This window comes from Haematobia irritans, chromosome 5, assembly GCF_050003625.1.
Source record: "Haematobia irritans isolate KBUSLIRL chromosome 5, ASM5000362v1, whole genome shotgun sequence".
NCBI classification, from domain to species: Eukaryota; Metazoa; Arthropoda; class Insecta; order Diptera; family Muscidae; genus Haematobia; species Haematobia irritans.
The window spans coordinates 28,628,982-28,647,785 of NC_134401.1; the positions used below are offsets into that span (position 1 = coordinate 28,628,982).

At 32.1% G+C, this 18,804-nt stretch overlaps 1 protein-coding gene across 1 annotated transcript; it reads left to right on the top strand.

Moving 5' to 3' along the window:
- Positions 1-3,388: 3,388 nt before the first annotated feature.
- LOC142239602 (uncharacterized) lies at positions 3,389-12,712 on the top strand. Its single transcript, XM_075311395.1, has 4 exons — positions 3,389-3,533; positions 7,481-9,490; positions 9,558-9,785; positions 12,561-12,712. Exons 1-4 carry the CDS (start codon positions 3,389-3,391, stop codon positions 12,710-12,712), a joined length of 2,535 nt encoding a protein of 844 aa, XP_075167510.1.
- The last annotated feature ends 6,092 nt before the right edge of the window (positions 12,713-18,804 follow it).

The following is an 18,804-nucleotide window of genomic DNA, read 5'->3' on the forward strand; positions in this document are numbered from 1 at the left end:
TTTTATTTCTATAGAAAATTTTGTCAAAATTTTATTTCTATAGAAAATTTTTTTCAAATTTTATTTCTATAGAAAATTTTGTCATCATTTTATTTCTATAGAAAATTTTGTCAAAATTTTATATCTAAAGAAAACATTGTCAAAATTTTCATTTCTATAGAAAATTGTGTGAAAATTTATTTTTATGGAAAATTTTGTCAAAATTTTATTTCTATAGAAAAGTTTGTCAAAATTTTATTTCTGCAGAAAATTTTGTCAAAATTTTATTTCTAAAGAAAACTTTGTTAAAATTTTATTTCTAAAGAAACCTTTTTTAAAATATTATTTCTATAGAAAATTTTGTCAAAATGTTATTTCTATAGAAAATTTTTTCAAATTTTATTTCTATAGAAAATTTTGTCAACATTTTATTTCTATAGAAAATTGTGTCAAAATATTATTTAATTTTGTACGGTGACTTGCAGAACGAAGAAGATGGTTGGCGGCATTAACCGAAATATTGGAAATAAATATTAAAACAAATCAATAATAGATTGTTTATAGCAGTATAGAACATTTTGTGAAAATTTATTTCTATAGAAATATTGTCAAAATTTTATTTCTAAAAAAATTGTGTCAAATTGTAATTTCTATAGACAATTTTGTGAAAATTTTATATTTATAGAAATATTTACAAAATTTTATATTTATAGAAAAATTTACAAAATTTTATTTAATAGAAAATTTTGTCAAAATTTTATTTCTGTAAATAATTTTTGTTTTCTCAGCCAAAATATGTACATGTTTGCCAAAATCACATACATAATTATCGAGAAAATGAAATGGTTCCGACAATTGTATTCCATTTTCACCGTCCAAAAATATTTTTATACCCTGCTCCACACTGTGGAACAGGGTATTATAAGTTAGTGCATATGTTTGCAACACCCAGAAGGAGACGAGATAGACACATGGTGTCTTTGGCAAAAATGCTCAGGGTGGGCTCTTGAGTCGATATAGCGATGTCCGTCTGTCCGTCTGTCCGTGAACACATTTTTGTAATCAAAGTCTAGGTCGCAGTTTTAGTCCAATCGACTTCAAATTTGGCACAAGTATGTGTTTTGGCTCAGAATAGATCCCTATTGATTTTGGAAGAAATCGGTTCAGATTTAGATATAGCTCCCATATATATGTCGCCCGATATGGACTTATATGGCCCCAAAAGCCAGAGTTTTACCCTAATTTGCTTAAAATTTTGCACAAGATGAACAATTGGTACTATAGTCAAGTGTGCCAAATTTTATTGAAATCGGTTCTGATTTAGATGTAGCTCCCATATATATCTTTCGCCCGATATGGACTAATACGGTCCCAGAAGCCAGAGTTTTACCCCAATTTGGTTGAAATTTTGCACAGAGAGTAGAATTAGCATTGTAGCTATGCGTGCCAAATTTGGTTGAAATCGGTTCAGATTTAGATATAGCTCCCATATATAGCTTTCGCCCGATTTACACTCATATGACCACCGAGGCCAATTTTTAACTCCGATTTAGTTAAAATTTTGCACAGGGAGTACAATTAGCATTGTTGCTATGCGTGCCAAATTTGGTTGAAATCGGTTCAGATTTAGATATAGCTCCCATATATAGCATTCGCCCGATTTACACTCATATGACCACAGAGGCCAATTTCTAACTCCGATTTAGTTGAAATTTTGCACAGGGAGTATAATTAGCATTGTTGCTATGCGTGCCAAATTTTGTTGAAATCGGTTCAGATTTAGCTCCCATATATATGTTTTTCTGATATCGACAAAAATGGTCCAAATACCAACATTTTCCTTGTAAAATCACCACTGCTTAGTCGAAAAGTTGTAAAAATGACTCTAATTTTCCTAAACTTCTAATACATATATATCGAGCGATAAATCATAAATAAACTTTTTCGAAGTTTCCTTAAAATTGCTTCAGATTTAAACGTTTCCCATATTTTTTACTAACATTGTGTTCCACCCTAGTGCATTAGCCGACTTAAATTTTGGGTCTATAGAAGTCTATCAAATTCTGTCCAGATCGAGTGATATTTATTAAATGTATGTATTTGGGATAAACCTTTATATATAGCCTCCAACACATTTGACGGATGTGATATGGTATCGAAAATTTAGATCTACAAAGTGGTGCAAGGTATAATATAGTCGGCACCGCCCGACTTTAGACTTTCCTTACTTGTTTTTTTCTTGAAGCATGGTTAGGGGTGATCATATTCCTTTTCCAGGTCTGGCTAAATTTCGGTCATTTAATATCCCTACGGGAAATTAGTGCAAATTGCCACTGACGGGCCTATCACAGGACTGGTACCGGTGTCCAGTTCATCGCAGTTTTCAAATAGTCATAATTTAATGATTTCCATACTAGCTTGATATAAAAATCTTATTGGATCTAAACATTTATTGAAGTAGAATTAGCAGAATAACCTATTGTTCAATATAATTTAACAGTTTTTCATTTCTGGTGCGATTCGGATAACCAAAATGAAACAGATTCCTAAGAGTTTGTCCGACTCTGGTTCATGAGGATCTGTTTATGGAGTTCTACTACTAAAATGTCCCAGGACGTGGCCTTAGGAACGAGTCCAAGATGTGTCCTAAAGTATAAATTTACCCCGTCAATGATAAAGTGACCGGTTACTTCCATACGTATTGACCAGAATTAGGATTGGTCTATACACACCAAGGTTAGGTTAGGTGGCAGCCCGATGTATCAGGCTCACTTAGACTATTCAGTCCATTGTGATACCACATTGATGAACTTCTCTCTTATCACTGAGTGCTGCCCGATTCCATGTTAAGCTCAATAACAAGGGACCTCCTTTTTATAGTCGACTCCGAACGGCGTTCCACATTACAGTGAAACCACTTAGAAAAGCTTTGAAACCCTCAGAAATGTCACCAGAATTACTGAGGTGGAATAATCTACCGCTGAAAAACTTTTTGGTGTTCGGTCGAAGCAGGAATCGAACCCACGACCTTGTGTATGCAAGGCGGGCATGCTAACCATTGCACCACGGTGGCTCCCAAGGACTAGTCCTGTACCTGTCCTGTGGTTAATCCTTTTCCCGTAGGGATAATTTGCTTAAATGAGAAAAATGTCAAATCTAGACCGGATCCCCTCAGATTTTGATGTAATTCTATTGAAATGATAAATATTTTGCTGAAATATATAGCACCCAGAGCATATAGCATTTTGTGGCATATATTTCAAACAAAAAATCTTTAGATTATTAATAATTTGAAATGCTTTCCCATATAGTAAAAGCAATATCTTTGGTTGTGCTTAAATCATTATATTTAGTTCATATATTTTAATTATATATGTCGCCACTATATAAATTTTAAATTAGTGACCTTATGAAAAATTCTTCACCTAATAGGCAATTCCAATTGGGACCTCCCATAAGCAACTTAAAGACGACATGCGACAAATTCTACGACTTTCAATTAGTTCTAATATCCCTTTCCACCTACATCCATTCATTCAAATCAAATGGAAACCGTGCAGCGATTATAATTTTTATTGACTACACTCTCTCTGCCCACCCTATTGCTCAGTGCCCCTACCGATTATTCTAACAATTTGTAGGCATTTTTATTTGTTTCACATTTCTAATTTAAAATTGTCTTTATAACCCTTTTGATTTCATAGATCCCATGGGCGGCTACATGCAAACATTTAAGGCGATTTGCCCATTTAGCTGATGACTGCATATAGGAGAATGCCAAATGGACAGATATGGATAGTTATGTCTCCATAGCAAATGGCTATCATACGATACGATAGGATTTTCTTATGGGAAAGCCTACAAAGTAGAGGGCCAGCAGACATCGACAAGCATATTTACTCAATGGAATGGATGCATTTAATTAAAGCATTACTAATTAAGGTCAAAACATAATTTAAAACAATTCTATAGCAGCATAAGATGGAAGAAGTCAACGAAGATGCATGAGGCTTGAGTAAATTATAATATATGTCTCCATTATACACTTTTAAAAATTTCTAGTACAAATATGATATAACCTAAATTAAGAGACATCACACGCAAAAAAAAAAAAGGTTGGGAAAACTGGGGTAGCAATTTTTATATCCTTTTTAACTTTATCATTCCGTTTGTAACACATCGAAATATTGGTCACAGACCGTATATACATACTCTGGGTAGTTGTGAAATTCTGAGTCGATTTAGTAATGTCCGTCCGTTCGTCAGTTGAAATCACGCTAAATTCCCAACGAAAAAAGCTATAGGCTGGAAACTTGGTATAATTAGTTATTATTGATGTAGGTCGAATGGTATTGCAAATGGGCCATACCGGACCACTTTTACTTTAAGACCCCATATAAACCGACCCCCATACTTAAGTTGCGGATCCTCCTGGAGGAGCAAATTTCAGCCGATCTGGTTGAAAATTGGTAAGCGGTTTAAATCTATTATCTGGACCAAAAATTGGTCCATATCGGTCCATACCCAGAAAAAAATTGGAAGTTGCTCTAAAAGCCCAACTTAAAAAGCGCTTCTAAAAATATCCTCCCAAAGATAATCTTTATTTTAAGTTATTTTGATTCAAACTCGGGTTTTTATATTTATACCCTAAACCACATAGTGGTCAGGGTATAATAAGTTTGATCGGCCAAAAAATGTGCCTACCAGAAATATTGATTTTAGACCCCATAAAATATATACCGATCGACTCAGAATCACCTCCTGAGTCGATCTAGCGCTTGGTGTCCGTCCGTCCGTCCGTCCGTCTGTCCGTGTATTTGTTGTTCACAGGATTCCGATCCGGCTGAAATTTGGTACATGGTATTGGTATATGGTCTCTAACAACCGTGCAAAAAGTGGTCCACATCGGTTCATAATTATATATAGCCCCCATATAAACCGATACCCAGATTTGGCTTGCGAAGTCTCCAAGAGAAGCAATTTTCATCCAATCCGGTTGTAATTTGGAACATGGTGTTAGTATATGATCTTTAACAACCGTGCCAGAATTGGTCCATATCGGTCCATAATTATATATAGCCCCCATATAAAATATTCTCCAGATTTGACCTCCGGAGCGTCTTGGAGGAACAAAATTCATCCGATCCGGTTCAAATTAGGCACGTGGTGTTAGTTTATGGTCGCTAACAACCATACCAAAATTGGTCCAATCACACAAAAATTGGTCGATATCGGTTCATAATCATGGTTGCCACTAGAGCCAAAAATAATCTACCAAAATTTTATTTCTATAGAAAATTTTGTCAAAATTTTCTTTCTATAGAAAATTTTATCAAAATTTTTATTTCTATAGAAAATTTTGTGAAAATTTTATTTCTATAGAAAATTTTGTTAAAATTTTATTTCTGTAGAAAATTTTGTCAAAATTTTATGTCTACTTTGTCAAACTGAATTATATACGTATTGGATCGATCTTTTTTGATTTAATATATACCACGTATGGACTTACATACAATTTAGAAGATGGTGTTAGGAGGTTTTAAGATACCTTGCCATCGGCATTCGATTGTGGATGGCAGTGTTTAGATGAAGTTTCTACGCAATTCATGATGGAGGGTACATAAGCATCGGCCTGGCCGAACTTACGGCAGTATATACTTGTTTTTTTTTTACTGTACATATAGCTTCCAATATATGGCGACCCCCTGATCTACTCTATGTTGATTAAAGACCTCAACATAGGGCATATGGCATTATTCTTTGAATACCAAAATAATAACCCATCCTATTGCTTCTCCGTTTTTTTTTTCAGTGTATATATATATGTCTTGTCTGTTTTCCCCCTTTAGTCACAACCCCAAACATACCACAGAGATTTTTAAAGATGCTGATATGGACAGATGTGGCTACGACAAATTGAAATTTATTTCATATGGACGATTTTGTAATGCTGCAGCTCTTTTATGGCAAACCATAGTGCTTGTGTTGGGTTTTAATTTCTGTTTTTTTTTTTTTGATATTATAAAAATGATATGCAAATCTTTTGTTTAACATATGATTTATAGGGTAACCAATTGAAAGAGCAGACCGATGGACCGAAAAAGTATATATTCCAAGATATATATTTAAGAGTTTTCCCTTTCTGGTAAATGCTTCCTCATTGCGAAAGCCTAAATATAAGTTTTCAAAACTCTTATTGAGTTAAATCACGTGAGTAAGGAATATTGTTTTGTTGGTTTTTTTCAAACTCATGCCGTCATATGGATAAAAACCAATTAAATTATTTATTTTTCTCTGTCTTTCTCTTTCCATATTGGTTATTTAAATTTAAATTCCTCCTTTCTATCACCACTGATTATTGCGATAGGCATAACTAAACAGTATTCATAATGAAAAAAATCCAAGTTTGAATAGTCATTAAATCTTATAATTATTGGATCAATAGTAATTAAAACAAGTAATGATCGAAGAAGAAAGATTTGTTTTTGTTTATGTGAAAATATTCGGTAAAACTGTTTGGAAGACATGTGATGTTTTTATGAAAAGCGCTTAGCCACAATTAAATCGATTGGATTTGTTGGGCAACTTATTATGATTATGAAAAATTTATTGTCTACATACTGTGGTAGGAGGTATTAATATGAAATTAATTATAAGAATATTCAAAAGTTTTCAGACTAGGACAATACCCATGATTATTACTTTCTGAAGTAAAATAAGACAGTTATAATAACTATAACTCGTAACAACATTTTCTATAGAAATAAATTTTGACCAAATGTTCTATAGAAAGAAAATGTGGACAAAATATTTTATAGAAATAAAATTTTGACCAAATGTTCTACAAAAAATACAATTTTGACTAAATTTTCTATAGAAATAAAATTTTGACAAAATTTTATGTAGAAATAAAATTTAGACGAAATTTCCAATAGAAATAAAATTTTCACAAAATTTTCTATTGACATAAATTTTTGATAAAAATGTCTATTGAAATAAAATTTGGACAAAATATTATATTTTGATGAAATTTTCAATTGAAGTAAAATTTTGATAAAATTTTTTATAGAAGTAAAATTTTGACAAAATTTTCTATAGAAATAAAATTTTGATAAAAATGTCTATTGAAATAAAATTAGATCAAAATAATACATTGAAATAAAATTTTTAAAAAATTTTTTATAGTAATGCAATTTACACAGGATGAATTTTTTTAATGAAGTAAAATTTTGATGAAATTTTCTATTGGAGTAAAACTTTGACAAAAAAAAAATTGAAGCCCCCATATAAACCGATTTAGTTTTTGTAGCCTCTTAAAAGAGCAACCTTCATTCGATACGATTGAAATTTGACAGTATAGACTCAAAAAAACGTTTACTGGGAACCAAAGATTTTGACCTTCCCTTAATGATTTGGTTTTGATTCCGGCTTCTTTGGTATTGATTTGGCTGCTTTAAAATAAAAAGCGTTTCATCTATTAATAAATTCAATCGTTTGAAAGGATTACTATCGAGTATTCCTATTTTACCGGATATAATAGCAATTCAAGAGACTTGGTTTCAAAATGCAATCACTCAAATTTATTCGATTCCTGGTTATAAGGTAGTTCATTGTTGTAGAGAAGATGGGTATGGAGGAACATCGGTTTATGTAAGGGATAAATGGGTATATACTGTAGATTATTGCAAAAGTGAATCGTTTTTGGATATTATTGCTATTTCCTTATTAAACTTTAAAGTTAATGCAAGACCAATGAAATTTGTAACTTTTTATCGTTCTCAGAAATGTTCTGTTGAACAATTTAAGTTTACACTGGAATCAATGTTGAATGATCACGCTGGAAGTCCAATAGTTTTGGTTGGAGATACTAATATAGATCGTTATCACAGCTCTTATTATAACGAAATGCTGGATCTCTTTCAGAGTTTTGGATGTGAGAATGCTCATGAGATGGTTACAAGACCTTTAAGTAATACATGCATTGATCATGTGTTTTCCAATTTTGTAGAGAGAGTCGATGTTGACTCTGTGGAAAGTGATATTTCAGACCATAATTTAGTTTCTTGCAAGATAAAAAGTAAGATTATGAGAAATGATTTTGTGGAGGTAATGAAAACTAAGTGTGACTACCAAAAGGCCAAACGTTACTTATCAGATGAGTTGTCTCCTGACTTTGGTTCACTGAATGTACAGGATCAGACAGACAGATTAACATCTTGTATACAAGGTGCTATTGCACATTCAACAACAGTCAGTAAAACTTTGAAACATGTTAGGTTTATGATGACCCCATGGATAAATGTAAATTTACAACATTTGATAACGATTAAGTTTAAATTGCTGAAGAGAAGAAAGAAGGAAAGAGGAAATGAGGCGATACAGGATTCCTTAAAGAGGATTAGTAGAATAATTAGTATTGCCAACAAGAGAAGTAGAGAGGCGTATTATGCAGAGAATATTGACAGGGCAGCAAATGATCCCAAAAGGGGATGGAATTTTATTAATGAGGTTCTAGGGAAAAAGGTGCATAAAGAACTAGAACTTAAAGACGTACAAGGAAGAAGGATTTCAAATAACATGGATAAGGCGAATGCACTCAATACATACTTTTTAGATTCTGTAATGAGTTTGAGGCGAGGAATTTTAGTTGATCCTGGGGATAACATTAATATTTTCCATACATTGTCAGGTGATATAGATTCCGTATTTTCCATTGAACAAGTCGATAACAACTGTATTATGGAAGTTATAGAGAATCTGAAGGCAAATAAGAGTCCAGGACATGACGGCATTTCTTCCATATTCCTAAAAGAATGCAGTGAAATAGTTTCACCTTTCTTAGCAAAAATTTTCAATGGGATGATCAGTTTATCGATATATCCAGACATTTTGAAATTACATAGAATTGTTCCTATACCCAAAATAGTGAATGCTAGTGACGTATCTAACTTCAGACTAGTGGCCGTATTGTCAACAATAGACAAGATTTTTGAAAAGATTATCTATGATAAGTTATACACATACTGTGAATCGAATAATTTGCTTTATGAGAATCAATATGGATTTAGGCGTGGATGCGGAACAGAGGAAGCTGTATTAAATGTAATTAAGTTTATTTGTAGTGGTTTAGACGGGGGATTCAATGGAGTTGCTGGAGTATTTTTTGATTTTTCAAAGGCATTTGATCTTGTCGATCACCAATTATTGCTGGAAAAAATGCATATCTATGGGATTCGAGGGAAAGAGTTTTTATTATTTAGAAGTTTTTTGGAGAATAGGAAACAGTACGTTGATGTCAGTAAATTGAAAAGTTTTGTGGGGCCCGTAGTGCACGGAGTTCCGCAGGGGAGTTGTTTGGGTCCATTATTGTTTTCCATTTTTATTAATGATATCCGGAATCTCCAGCTTAGCGGAAAATTATTTATGTTCGCTGATGACATTTGCTTGTTCTATCCCTATAAATATGACATCGCTCTGCGTGCAAACATAGAAAGGGATTCTGCATTACTCTGTGAGTTTGCACGAGTAAACAGACGCTGATAAAACAAAACTTATTCGATTTCGACCAAATCCTTCAGTTAACAACGATTTCAGTGTCTATATTGATGGAAAATCAATACATGAATGTATAAGCGTAACATATCTAGGCGTGATGTTACAAAATAATTTAGCATGGGATTGTCATATACGCAGTTTAAAAAGGAAAATAGCTCCAGCAATTGGATTTCTCTACAAGATGAAAAACAAATTAAACACAAAGACAAAATTAACAATATTTTCCTGTTTAATACAATCGCATTTAAATTGTATGGTTACATCATATACATACAATAAAAAAATAGTGAGCTAAGATCACTTCAATCTATGCAAAATAAAGCTTTGAAAGTTGTTTTTAATCTACCTCCAAATTTCTCAACCTTGTCGCTATTTGAAGAGTTTGCAAAAAATATTTTACCAATCAATGGTTTATATAAATATAATATTTTAAAGTATGTTTTCAAGTGTAATTACAACATTGGTTACCATACAATAAAGTTCTATACGAATCAAACAAATTTTAATACAAGGAATAGAATGAATTTGCGTTTGCCCAGGTGTAGATTCGAAAAAACAAAGCAACGGATTTATTATATAGGTGGCTTAACTTACAATAATATTCCACTCGAATTGAAATCCATTCAACGTATATCGGGATTTAAGGAAATGAGCAAATACTATCTTTGCAATAGCTTTGAATCGCTTCTGCTATAATTGTAATATTTATAATATTGTAATTTGAAACAAATATTAAACCATATATGAATGAATCTTTTTGTTTTTAATATTGTATAAATAATTGGCCAACTAGTCCCATTAATGCCTTATGGCGCGGGAGAGACTTGTATTGTATTAAAGTTGAATTGTTGAAGAAAATAATAAAAAAAAAATATATATAAAATTTTAACAAAATTTTCTATAAAAATAAAATTTTGACAAAATTTTCTATAGAAAAAAACTTTGACAAAATTTTCTACAGAAATAAAATTTTGATAAAATTGTCTATAAAAGTTATTTCTGCATTTACTTATTAGACCTACATAAAATATTGAAAAAATTTTCTAATGAAAAAAATGTTGACAAAATTTTCTATAGGAATACAATTTTGACCAAATTTTCTATAGAAATACAATTTTGATCAATTTTTCTATAGAAATAAAATTTTAACAAAATTTTCTATAGAAATAAAATTTTGACAAAAAATTCTATAGGAATAAAATTTTTGATAATATTTTGAATAGAAATAAAATTTTGACAAAATTTTCTATAGAAATAAAATTTTGACAAAAAATTCTATAGGAATAAAATTTTTGATAATATTTTGAATAGAAATAAAATTTTGACAAAATTTTCTATAGAAATAAAATTTTGACAAAATTTTCTATAGAAATAAAATTTTGACAAAATTTTCTATAGAAATAAAATTTTGACAAAATTTTCTATAGATATAAAATTTTGACAAAATTTTCTATATAAATAAAATTTTGACAAAATTTTCTAATGAAATAAAATTTTGACAAAATTTTCTACAGAAATACAATTTTGACAAAATTTTCTATAGGAATAAAATTTTGACAAAATTTTCTATAGGAATAAAATTTTGACAAAATTTTCTATAGAAATAAAATTTTGACCAAATTTTCTATAAAAATAAAATTTTGACAAAATTTTCTATAGGAATAAAATTTTTGATAATATTTTGTATAGGAATAAAATTTTGACAAACTTTTCTATAGAAATAAAATGTTAACAAAATTTACTATAGAAATAAAATGTTGACAAAATTTTCTATAGAAATAAAATTGTGACAGAATTTTCTATAGTAATAATTTTGATAAAATTGTCCATAGAAATCACTTATGCATTTACTTATTAGACCTACAACAAAATTTTCTATAGAAATAAAAAAATTTTCTATAGAAATAAAATTGTGACAAAATTCTCTATAGTAATAATTTTGATAAAATTGTCTATAGAAATCACTTATGCATTTACTTATTAGACCTACAACAAAATTTTCTATAGAAATAAAATTTTGACAAATTTTCTAATGAAATAAAATTTTGACAAAATTTTCTATAGTAATAAAATTTTGACCAAATTTTCTATAGAAATACAATTTTGAACAATTTTTCTATAGAAGTAAAATTTTGACAAAATTTTCTAGAGGAATAAAATTTTGACAAAATTTTCTAATGAAATAAAATTTTGACAAAATTTTCTATAGAAATAAAATTTTTACCAAATTTTCTATAGAAATCATTTATGCATTTACTTATTAGACCTACAATAAAATTTTCTATAGAAATAAAATTTTGACAACATTTTCTATAGAAATAAAATTTTGAAAAAATTTTCTATAGAAATAAAATTTTGACAAAATTTTCTATAGGAATAAAATTTTGACAAAATTTTCTATAGAAATAAAATTTTGACAAAATTTTCTATAGTAATAAAATTTTGACAACATTTTCTATAGAAATCATTTATGCATTTACTTATTAGACCTATCCTTTAATTATTAAAGATGTCTTACCAGTGTCTAACTATTCGAATCTATGGATTTCGGTTAGGCCGATTCCAATGCTATAATTATTACTCATTACATATTACATTTACATATACTGTGCAATAGATAAGTTTTCATACAAAACGAAAATTCCAAAATCTGTTCTATTAATAAATCCAAAAATTTTGTTTTACCTAATTGATCGATTTTATCGAAATCCCTCCCTTGAGACATCTTCATTTATGGGCAAGAAAATGTGTATATTTGTTTTCCAATATTTCACAAACAATTGTTTAACATGGTAGTTTATTTACCTGGATAGCTCATACATACATACACAACTTCATAGATACGTAAACATGCAATTCACATACACTCCGTGGCACACATTCACTCACACTACGTGACACCAATTTGTTCTTGGATTGTTGAATTGATTGTAGATAATGTTTATTTAACGGTTGTAGTACCTTTAGTTTAGTTTCGGTACGATAATGACACGGAACAAGACATATCAATTTTCTTAAACAAATAGCCAAGTCAAATAGTAAGCACCACGTCAATCCAGAACCCAGCAATCATACCAACTCTCAATTGGGACTGGGAAAAATCAATGCCACAATTGGCTTTGGATGGAACGGACGTTTTGTTTTTCTACCGCCTTGGCGTTTTAGTGTTAATTTGTAAAATATACAAATAATAAAAAAAAAAACAAAAAAAAAATGAGAAAAAAAATCAATCAGTGTGACAGATATGTGGAACGTAAGGCAAACGTGCCTGGATGGATGATTGAGCAAAGCGTATCGTAATAAGAGCGAACCCATTCCAAAGCAATGCAGGAAAAAAACATGAATGTAACCCTAATTATGACACATAAACTAATTGCTAAACAAACACAAGACCATGAATGGAATTTGATGCGATACTTGAAGGCAATTTCCCATTCGAATGCAATATTTGATCAGTGTATTGGAGTTCGAAAAGGAACTTGTCGAAGATGCACATATCATCCAATATTGACTTTTTAGGCAGTAATGAGTGATATGGTAAAATATGGATGAGTAATATATCAGAGCATGGTGTTCAAGATACAGATGAATGGGCATGAGTTACGGAATGACATAATTAGCTTATTAATTAAAAAACAAGTATATACGGCCGTAAGTTCGGCCAGGCCGAAGCTTATGTACCCTCCATCATGGATTGCGTAGAAACTTCTTCTAAACACTGCCACCCACAATCGAATTACTTAAGTTGCGGTAACGCTTGCCGATGGCAAGGTATCTTAAAACCTCCTAACACCATCTTCTAAATTGTATGTAAGTCCATACGTGGTATATATTAAATCAAAAAAGATCGATCCAATACGTGTATAATTCAGTTTGACAAAGTAGACATAAAATTTTGACAAAATTTTCTACAGAAATAAAATTTTAACAAAATTTTCTATAGAAATAAAATTTTCACAAAATTTTCTATAGAAAGGAAATTTTGACAAAAATGTCTACAGAAATAAAATTTTAACAAAATTTTCTATAGAAATAAACTTTTGACAAAATTTGTTATAGAAATAAAATCTTGGTAGATTATTTTTGGCTCGATTTCTATAAAAGAAAATTTTGACAAAAATGTCTACAGAAATAAAATTTTAAAAACATTTTCTATAGAAATAAACTTTTGAACAAAATTTTCTATAGAAATAAAATTTTGACAATGATGAAAATTTTATTATGAACCGAATAAAATTTTAACAAAATTTTCTATAGAAATAAAATTTTGACAAAATTTTCTATAGAAATAAAATTTTGGTAGATTATTTTTGGCTCTAGTGGCAACCATGATTATGAACCGATATGGACCAATTTTTGTGTGATTGGACCAATTTTGGTATGGTTGTTAGCGACCATATACTAACACCACGTTCCTAATTTGAACCGGATCGGATGAATTTTGCTCCTCCAAGAGGCTCCGGAGGTCAAATCTGGAGAACATTTTATATGGGGGCTATATATAATTATGGACCGATATGGACCAATTTTTGAACGGTTGCTAGAGACCATATACCAATACCATGTACCAAATTTCAGCCGGATCAGATGAAATTTGCTTCTCTTAGAGGCTCCGCAACCCAAATCTGGGGATCGGTTTATATGTGCGCTATATATAATTATGGACCGATGTGGACCAATTTTTGCACGGTTGCTAGAGACCATATACCAATACCATGTACCAAATTTCAGCCGGATCAGATGCAATTTGCTTCTCTTTGAGGCTTCGCAAGCCAAATCTGGAGATCGGTTTATATGGGGGCTATATATAATTATGGACCGATGTGGACCAATTTTTGCATGATTGTTAGAGACCATATACCAACACCATGTACCAAATTTCAGCCGGATCTGATGAAATATGCTTCTCTTAGAGGCTCCACAAGCCAAATCTGGGGATCGGTTTATATAGGGGCTATATATAATTAAGGACCGATATGAACCAATTTTTGCATGGTTGTTAGAGACCATATACCAACATCATGTACCAAATTTCAGCCGGTTCGGATGAAATTTTCTTCTCTTTGAGGCTCCGCAAGCCAAATCTGGGGATCGGTTTATATGGGGGCTATATATAATTATCGACCGATATGGACCAATTTTTGCATGGTGGTTAGAGACCGTATACCAACACCATGTACGAAATTTCAGCCGGATCGGATGAAATATGCTTCTGTTAGAGGCTCCACAAACCAAATCTGGGGATCGGTTTATATGGGGGCTATATATAATTATGGACCGATGTGGACCAATTTTTGCATGGTTGTTAGAGACCATATACCAACATCATGTACCAAATTTCAGCCGGATCGGATGAAATTTGCTTCTCTTTGAGGCTCCGCTAGCCAAATCTGGGGATCGGTTTATATGGGGGCTATATATAATTATGGACCGATGTCGACCAATTTTTGCGTGATTGTTAGAGACCATATACTAACACCATGTACCAAATTTCAGCCCGATCGGATTAAATATGCTTCTCTTAGAGGCTCCACAAGCCAAATCTGGAGATCGGTTTATATGGGGGCTATATATAATTATGGACCGATATGGACCAATTTTTGCATGGTTGTTAGAGACCATATACCAACACCATGTACCAAATTTCAGCCGGATCGGATGAAATATGCTTCTGTTAGAGGCTCCACAAGCCAAATCTGAGGGTCCCTTTATATGGGGGCTATACGTAAAAGTGGACCGATATGGCCCATTTTCAATACCATCCGACCTACATCGATAACAACTACTTGTGCCAAGTTTCAAGTCGATAGCTTGTTTCGTTCGGAAGTTAGCGTGATTTCAACAGACGGACGGACGGACGGACGGACGGACGGACGGACATGCTTAGATCGACTCAGAATTTCACCACGACCCAGAATATATATACTTTATGGGGTCTTAGAGCAATATTTCGATGTGTTACAAACGGAATGACAAAGTTAATATACCCCCATCCTATGATGGAGGGTATAAAAATTAGTTTGTAGTTAAGTGTAAATATTCTTTGTATACAATGATGCCTAAATTAGAATAGTATATATGTCAAATAAATAAATAACTGTATTTTCAATAGAAAATGGGCCAGATTTTATGTAACCTTCACCATAAAATGGGTACGAAATTCTACTAAAGCCAGTCGTTCACCATTAAAAAAAATAGAATTTCTTCTATAGGCACAACTTTAAACTCAGTCCAAAAATGTCCTCCAAAAGATGGTCTTCATTTGAACTATACGGGAAGTTCCTTTTATTCAATTTTTTATAACGCGCTTTTTTTATATTTTTAATGGGTACTTATATTTGTATTTTTAATGGGTACTTATAAAAACAAAGTAAGAATCAAAGTAGGGAGACACCGTGGTGCAATAGTTAGCATGCCCGCCTTGCATACACAAGATCCTGGGTTCGATTCCTGCTTCGACCTAACACCAAAAAGTTTTTCAGCGGTGGATTATCCCATCTCAGTAATGCTGGTTACATTTCTGAGGGTTTCAAAGCTTCTCTAAGTGGTTCCACAGCAATGTGGAACGCTGTTCGGACTCGGCTATAAAAATGAGGTCCTTTATCATTGTGCTTAACATGGAATCGGACAGCATTCAGTGATAAGAGAGAAGTTCACCAATGTGGTATCACAATGGACTGAATAGTCTCAGTGAGCCTGATTCATCGGGCTGCCACCTAACCTAAGAATTAATGAAATGGTACAACTTATTTAAATTTTGTCGAAAAAATGCCACATCCATTCTAGAAAAATTGCGAATTTTTGAAAATATTTAAGGTCAAACGTTAAAACAAGCGTTGAAATACATTCTAAATCATAAAAAAATATAAAAATTATTTATTTTGTAAAATATCACAAAATTTTTTAATTCACATTTAAAACACTAAATTCGGATCACACCTTAGGAACTGCTGTTGAAATGGTTGACATCCGTCCTATTAAATTCATCGCTTCTGCGCTAATGCCGAATCCAAAAAGAACATATTCATTACTTTTTTGGCGACGCTTTTTTTGCTGAGATCTTAAAGCTTCTATGTTAGACCAGCTTATGTACGGGTTATATCAAAATATGGACAATATTGACCCCTCCACTATAAGATAGGGGCCATTTAATCTTTGTAATTCCGCATCAAAATATGAAACGCATCAAACTATTGTTCTCAGACCCCATAAAGTGGTGGTATATTTTTAATTTTTTATACCCTCCATCATAGGATGGGGGGTATATTAACTTTGTCATTCCGTTTGTAACACATCGAAATATTGCTCTAAGACCCCATAAAGTATATACATTCTGGGTCGTGGCGAATTTCTGAGTCGATCTGAACATGTCCGTCCGTCTGTTGAAATCACGCTAACTCCCGAACGAAACAAGCTATCGATTTGAAACTTAGCACAAGCAGTTGTTATTGATGTAGGTCGGACGGTATTGCAAATGGGCCATATCGGTCCACTTTTACGTATAGGCCTCATATAAACGGACCCCTAAATTTGGCTTGCGAGGCCTCTAAAAGAAGCAAATTTCATCCGATCCGGCTGAAATTTGGTACATGGTGTTAGTATATGGTCTCTAACAACCATGCCGGAATTGGTCCATATCGGTCCATAATTACATATAGCACCTAGATACAGCGATCCCCAGATTTGAACTGCGGAACCTCTTGGAAGAGCAAAACTCATCCGATTCGGTTGAAATTTGGCACATGGTGTTGGTATATGGCCCTTAACAACCTTGCAAAAATTGGTCCACATCGGTCTATAATTATATATAGCCCCCATGTAAACCGATCCCCAGATTTGGCATGCGGAGCGTCAAAGAGAAGCAAATTTCATCCGATACGGCTGAAATTTAGTATTTGGTGTTAGTATATAATCTCTAACAACTATGCAAAAATTGGTCTACATCGGTCAATAATTATATATAGCCCCCATATAAACCGATCCCCAGATTTGGCTTGCGGAGCCTCTAAGAGAAGCATATTTCATCCGATCCGGCTGAAATTTGGTACAGGGTGTTACTATATATAGTCTCTAACAACCATGCAGAAATTAGTCCACATCGGTGTATAATTATATATAGCCCCCATATAAACCGATCCCCCGATTTGGCTTTCGGAGCCTCTAAGAGAAGCAAATTTAATCCGATCCGGCTGAAATTTGGTACATTGTGTTAGTATATGGTCTTTAATAACCATGCAAAAATTGGTCCATATCGGTCCATAATTATATATAGCCCCCATATAAACCGATCCCCAGATTTGACCTCCGGTGCCTTGTGGAGAAGCAAAATTCATCCGATCTGGTTGAAATTTTGTACGTGGTGGTAGTATACGATATTTAACAACCATGCCAAAAGTGGCCCATATCAGTCCATAATCATATATAGCCCCCATATAAACCGATCCCAAGATTTGGTTTTGGTGCCTCTTGGAGGAGCAAATTTCATCCGAGTCAGTTGAAATTTGGTACATTGTGCTAGTATATGGCCGCTAACAACCATGCCTAACTAGGTCCATATCGGTCTATAGTTATATATATAGCCCTCAGATAAATCGATCCCCAATCACACAAAAATTGGTCCATATCAAGTTCATAATTGTATATAGCCCCCATAAAAGCGACCCCCATATTTCAATTGTGGCTCCCTACGTACCGTGCAAAAGTCCATATCGATTCGTAATTATTTGTAGACTTACATACCTTTTTGTCTAATATATACCACTTGTAGACTAACTCACAATTTAGAAAAAGATTTAAGATACCACAACCCAAGTAATTCGATTGTGTATAACAGTCTTTCGTAGAAGTTTCTACGCAATCCATGGTGGAGGGTACATAAGATTCGGCCTGGCCGAACATACGGGCGTTTATACTTGTTTCTATAGATAATTTTGTCAAAATTTTATTTCTACAGAAAATTCTGTAAAAATTTTATTTCTATACAAATTTTGTCAAAATTTTATTTCTATAGAAAATTTTCTTAAAATTTTATTTCTATATAAAATTTTCTCAAAATTTTATTTCTATATAAAATTTTCTCAAAATCTTATTTGTATAGAAAATTTTATTTCAAAAAATTTGTCAAAATTTTATTTCTGTAGAATTTTTTTTTTCAAAATTTAATTCTATAGATAATTTTGTCAAAATTTTATTTCCATAGAAATTTTTCGCAAAATTTTATTTCTATAGAAAATTTTCTAAAAATCTTTTTTCTATAGAAAATTTTCTCAA

Coding starts and splice junctions, on each gene's coding strand:
- LOC142239602 (XM_075311395.1), top strand. CDS start 3,389: ATGAAAAATTCTTCACCTAATAGGCAATTCCAATTGGGACCTCCCATA. Junction 3,534..7,480: donor ATTCAAATCAAATGGAAACC/GTGCAGCGATTA, acceptor ATCGTTTGAAAG/GATTACTATCGAGTATTCCT. Junction 9,491..9,557: donor AAGGGATTCTGCATTACTCT/GTGAGTTTGCAC, acceptor CAAATCCTTCAG/TTAACAACGATTTCAGTGTC.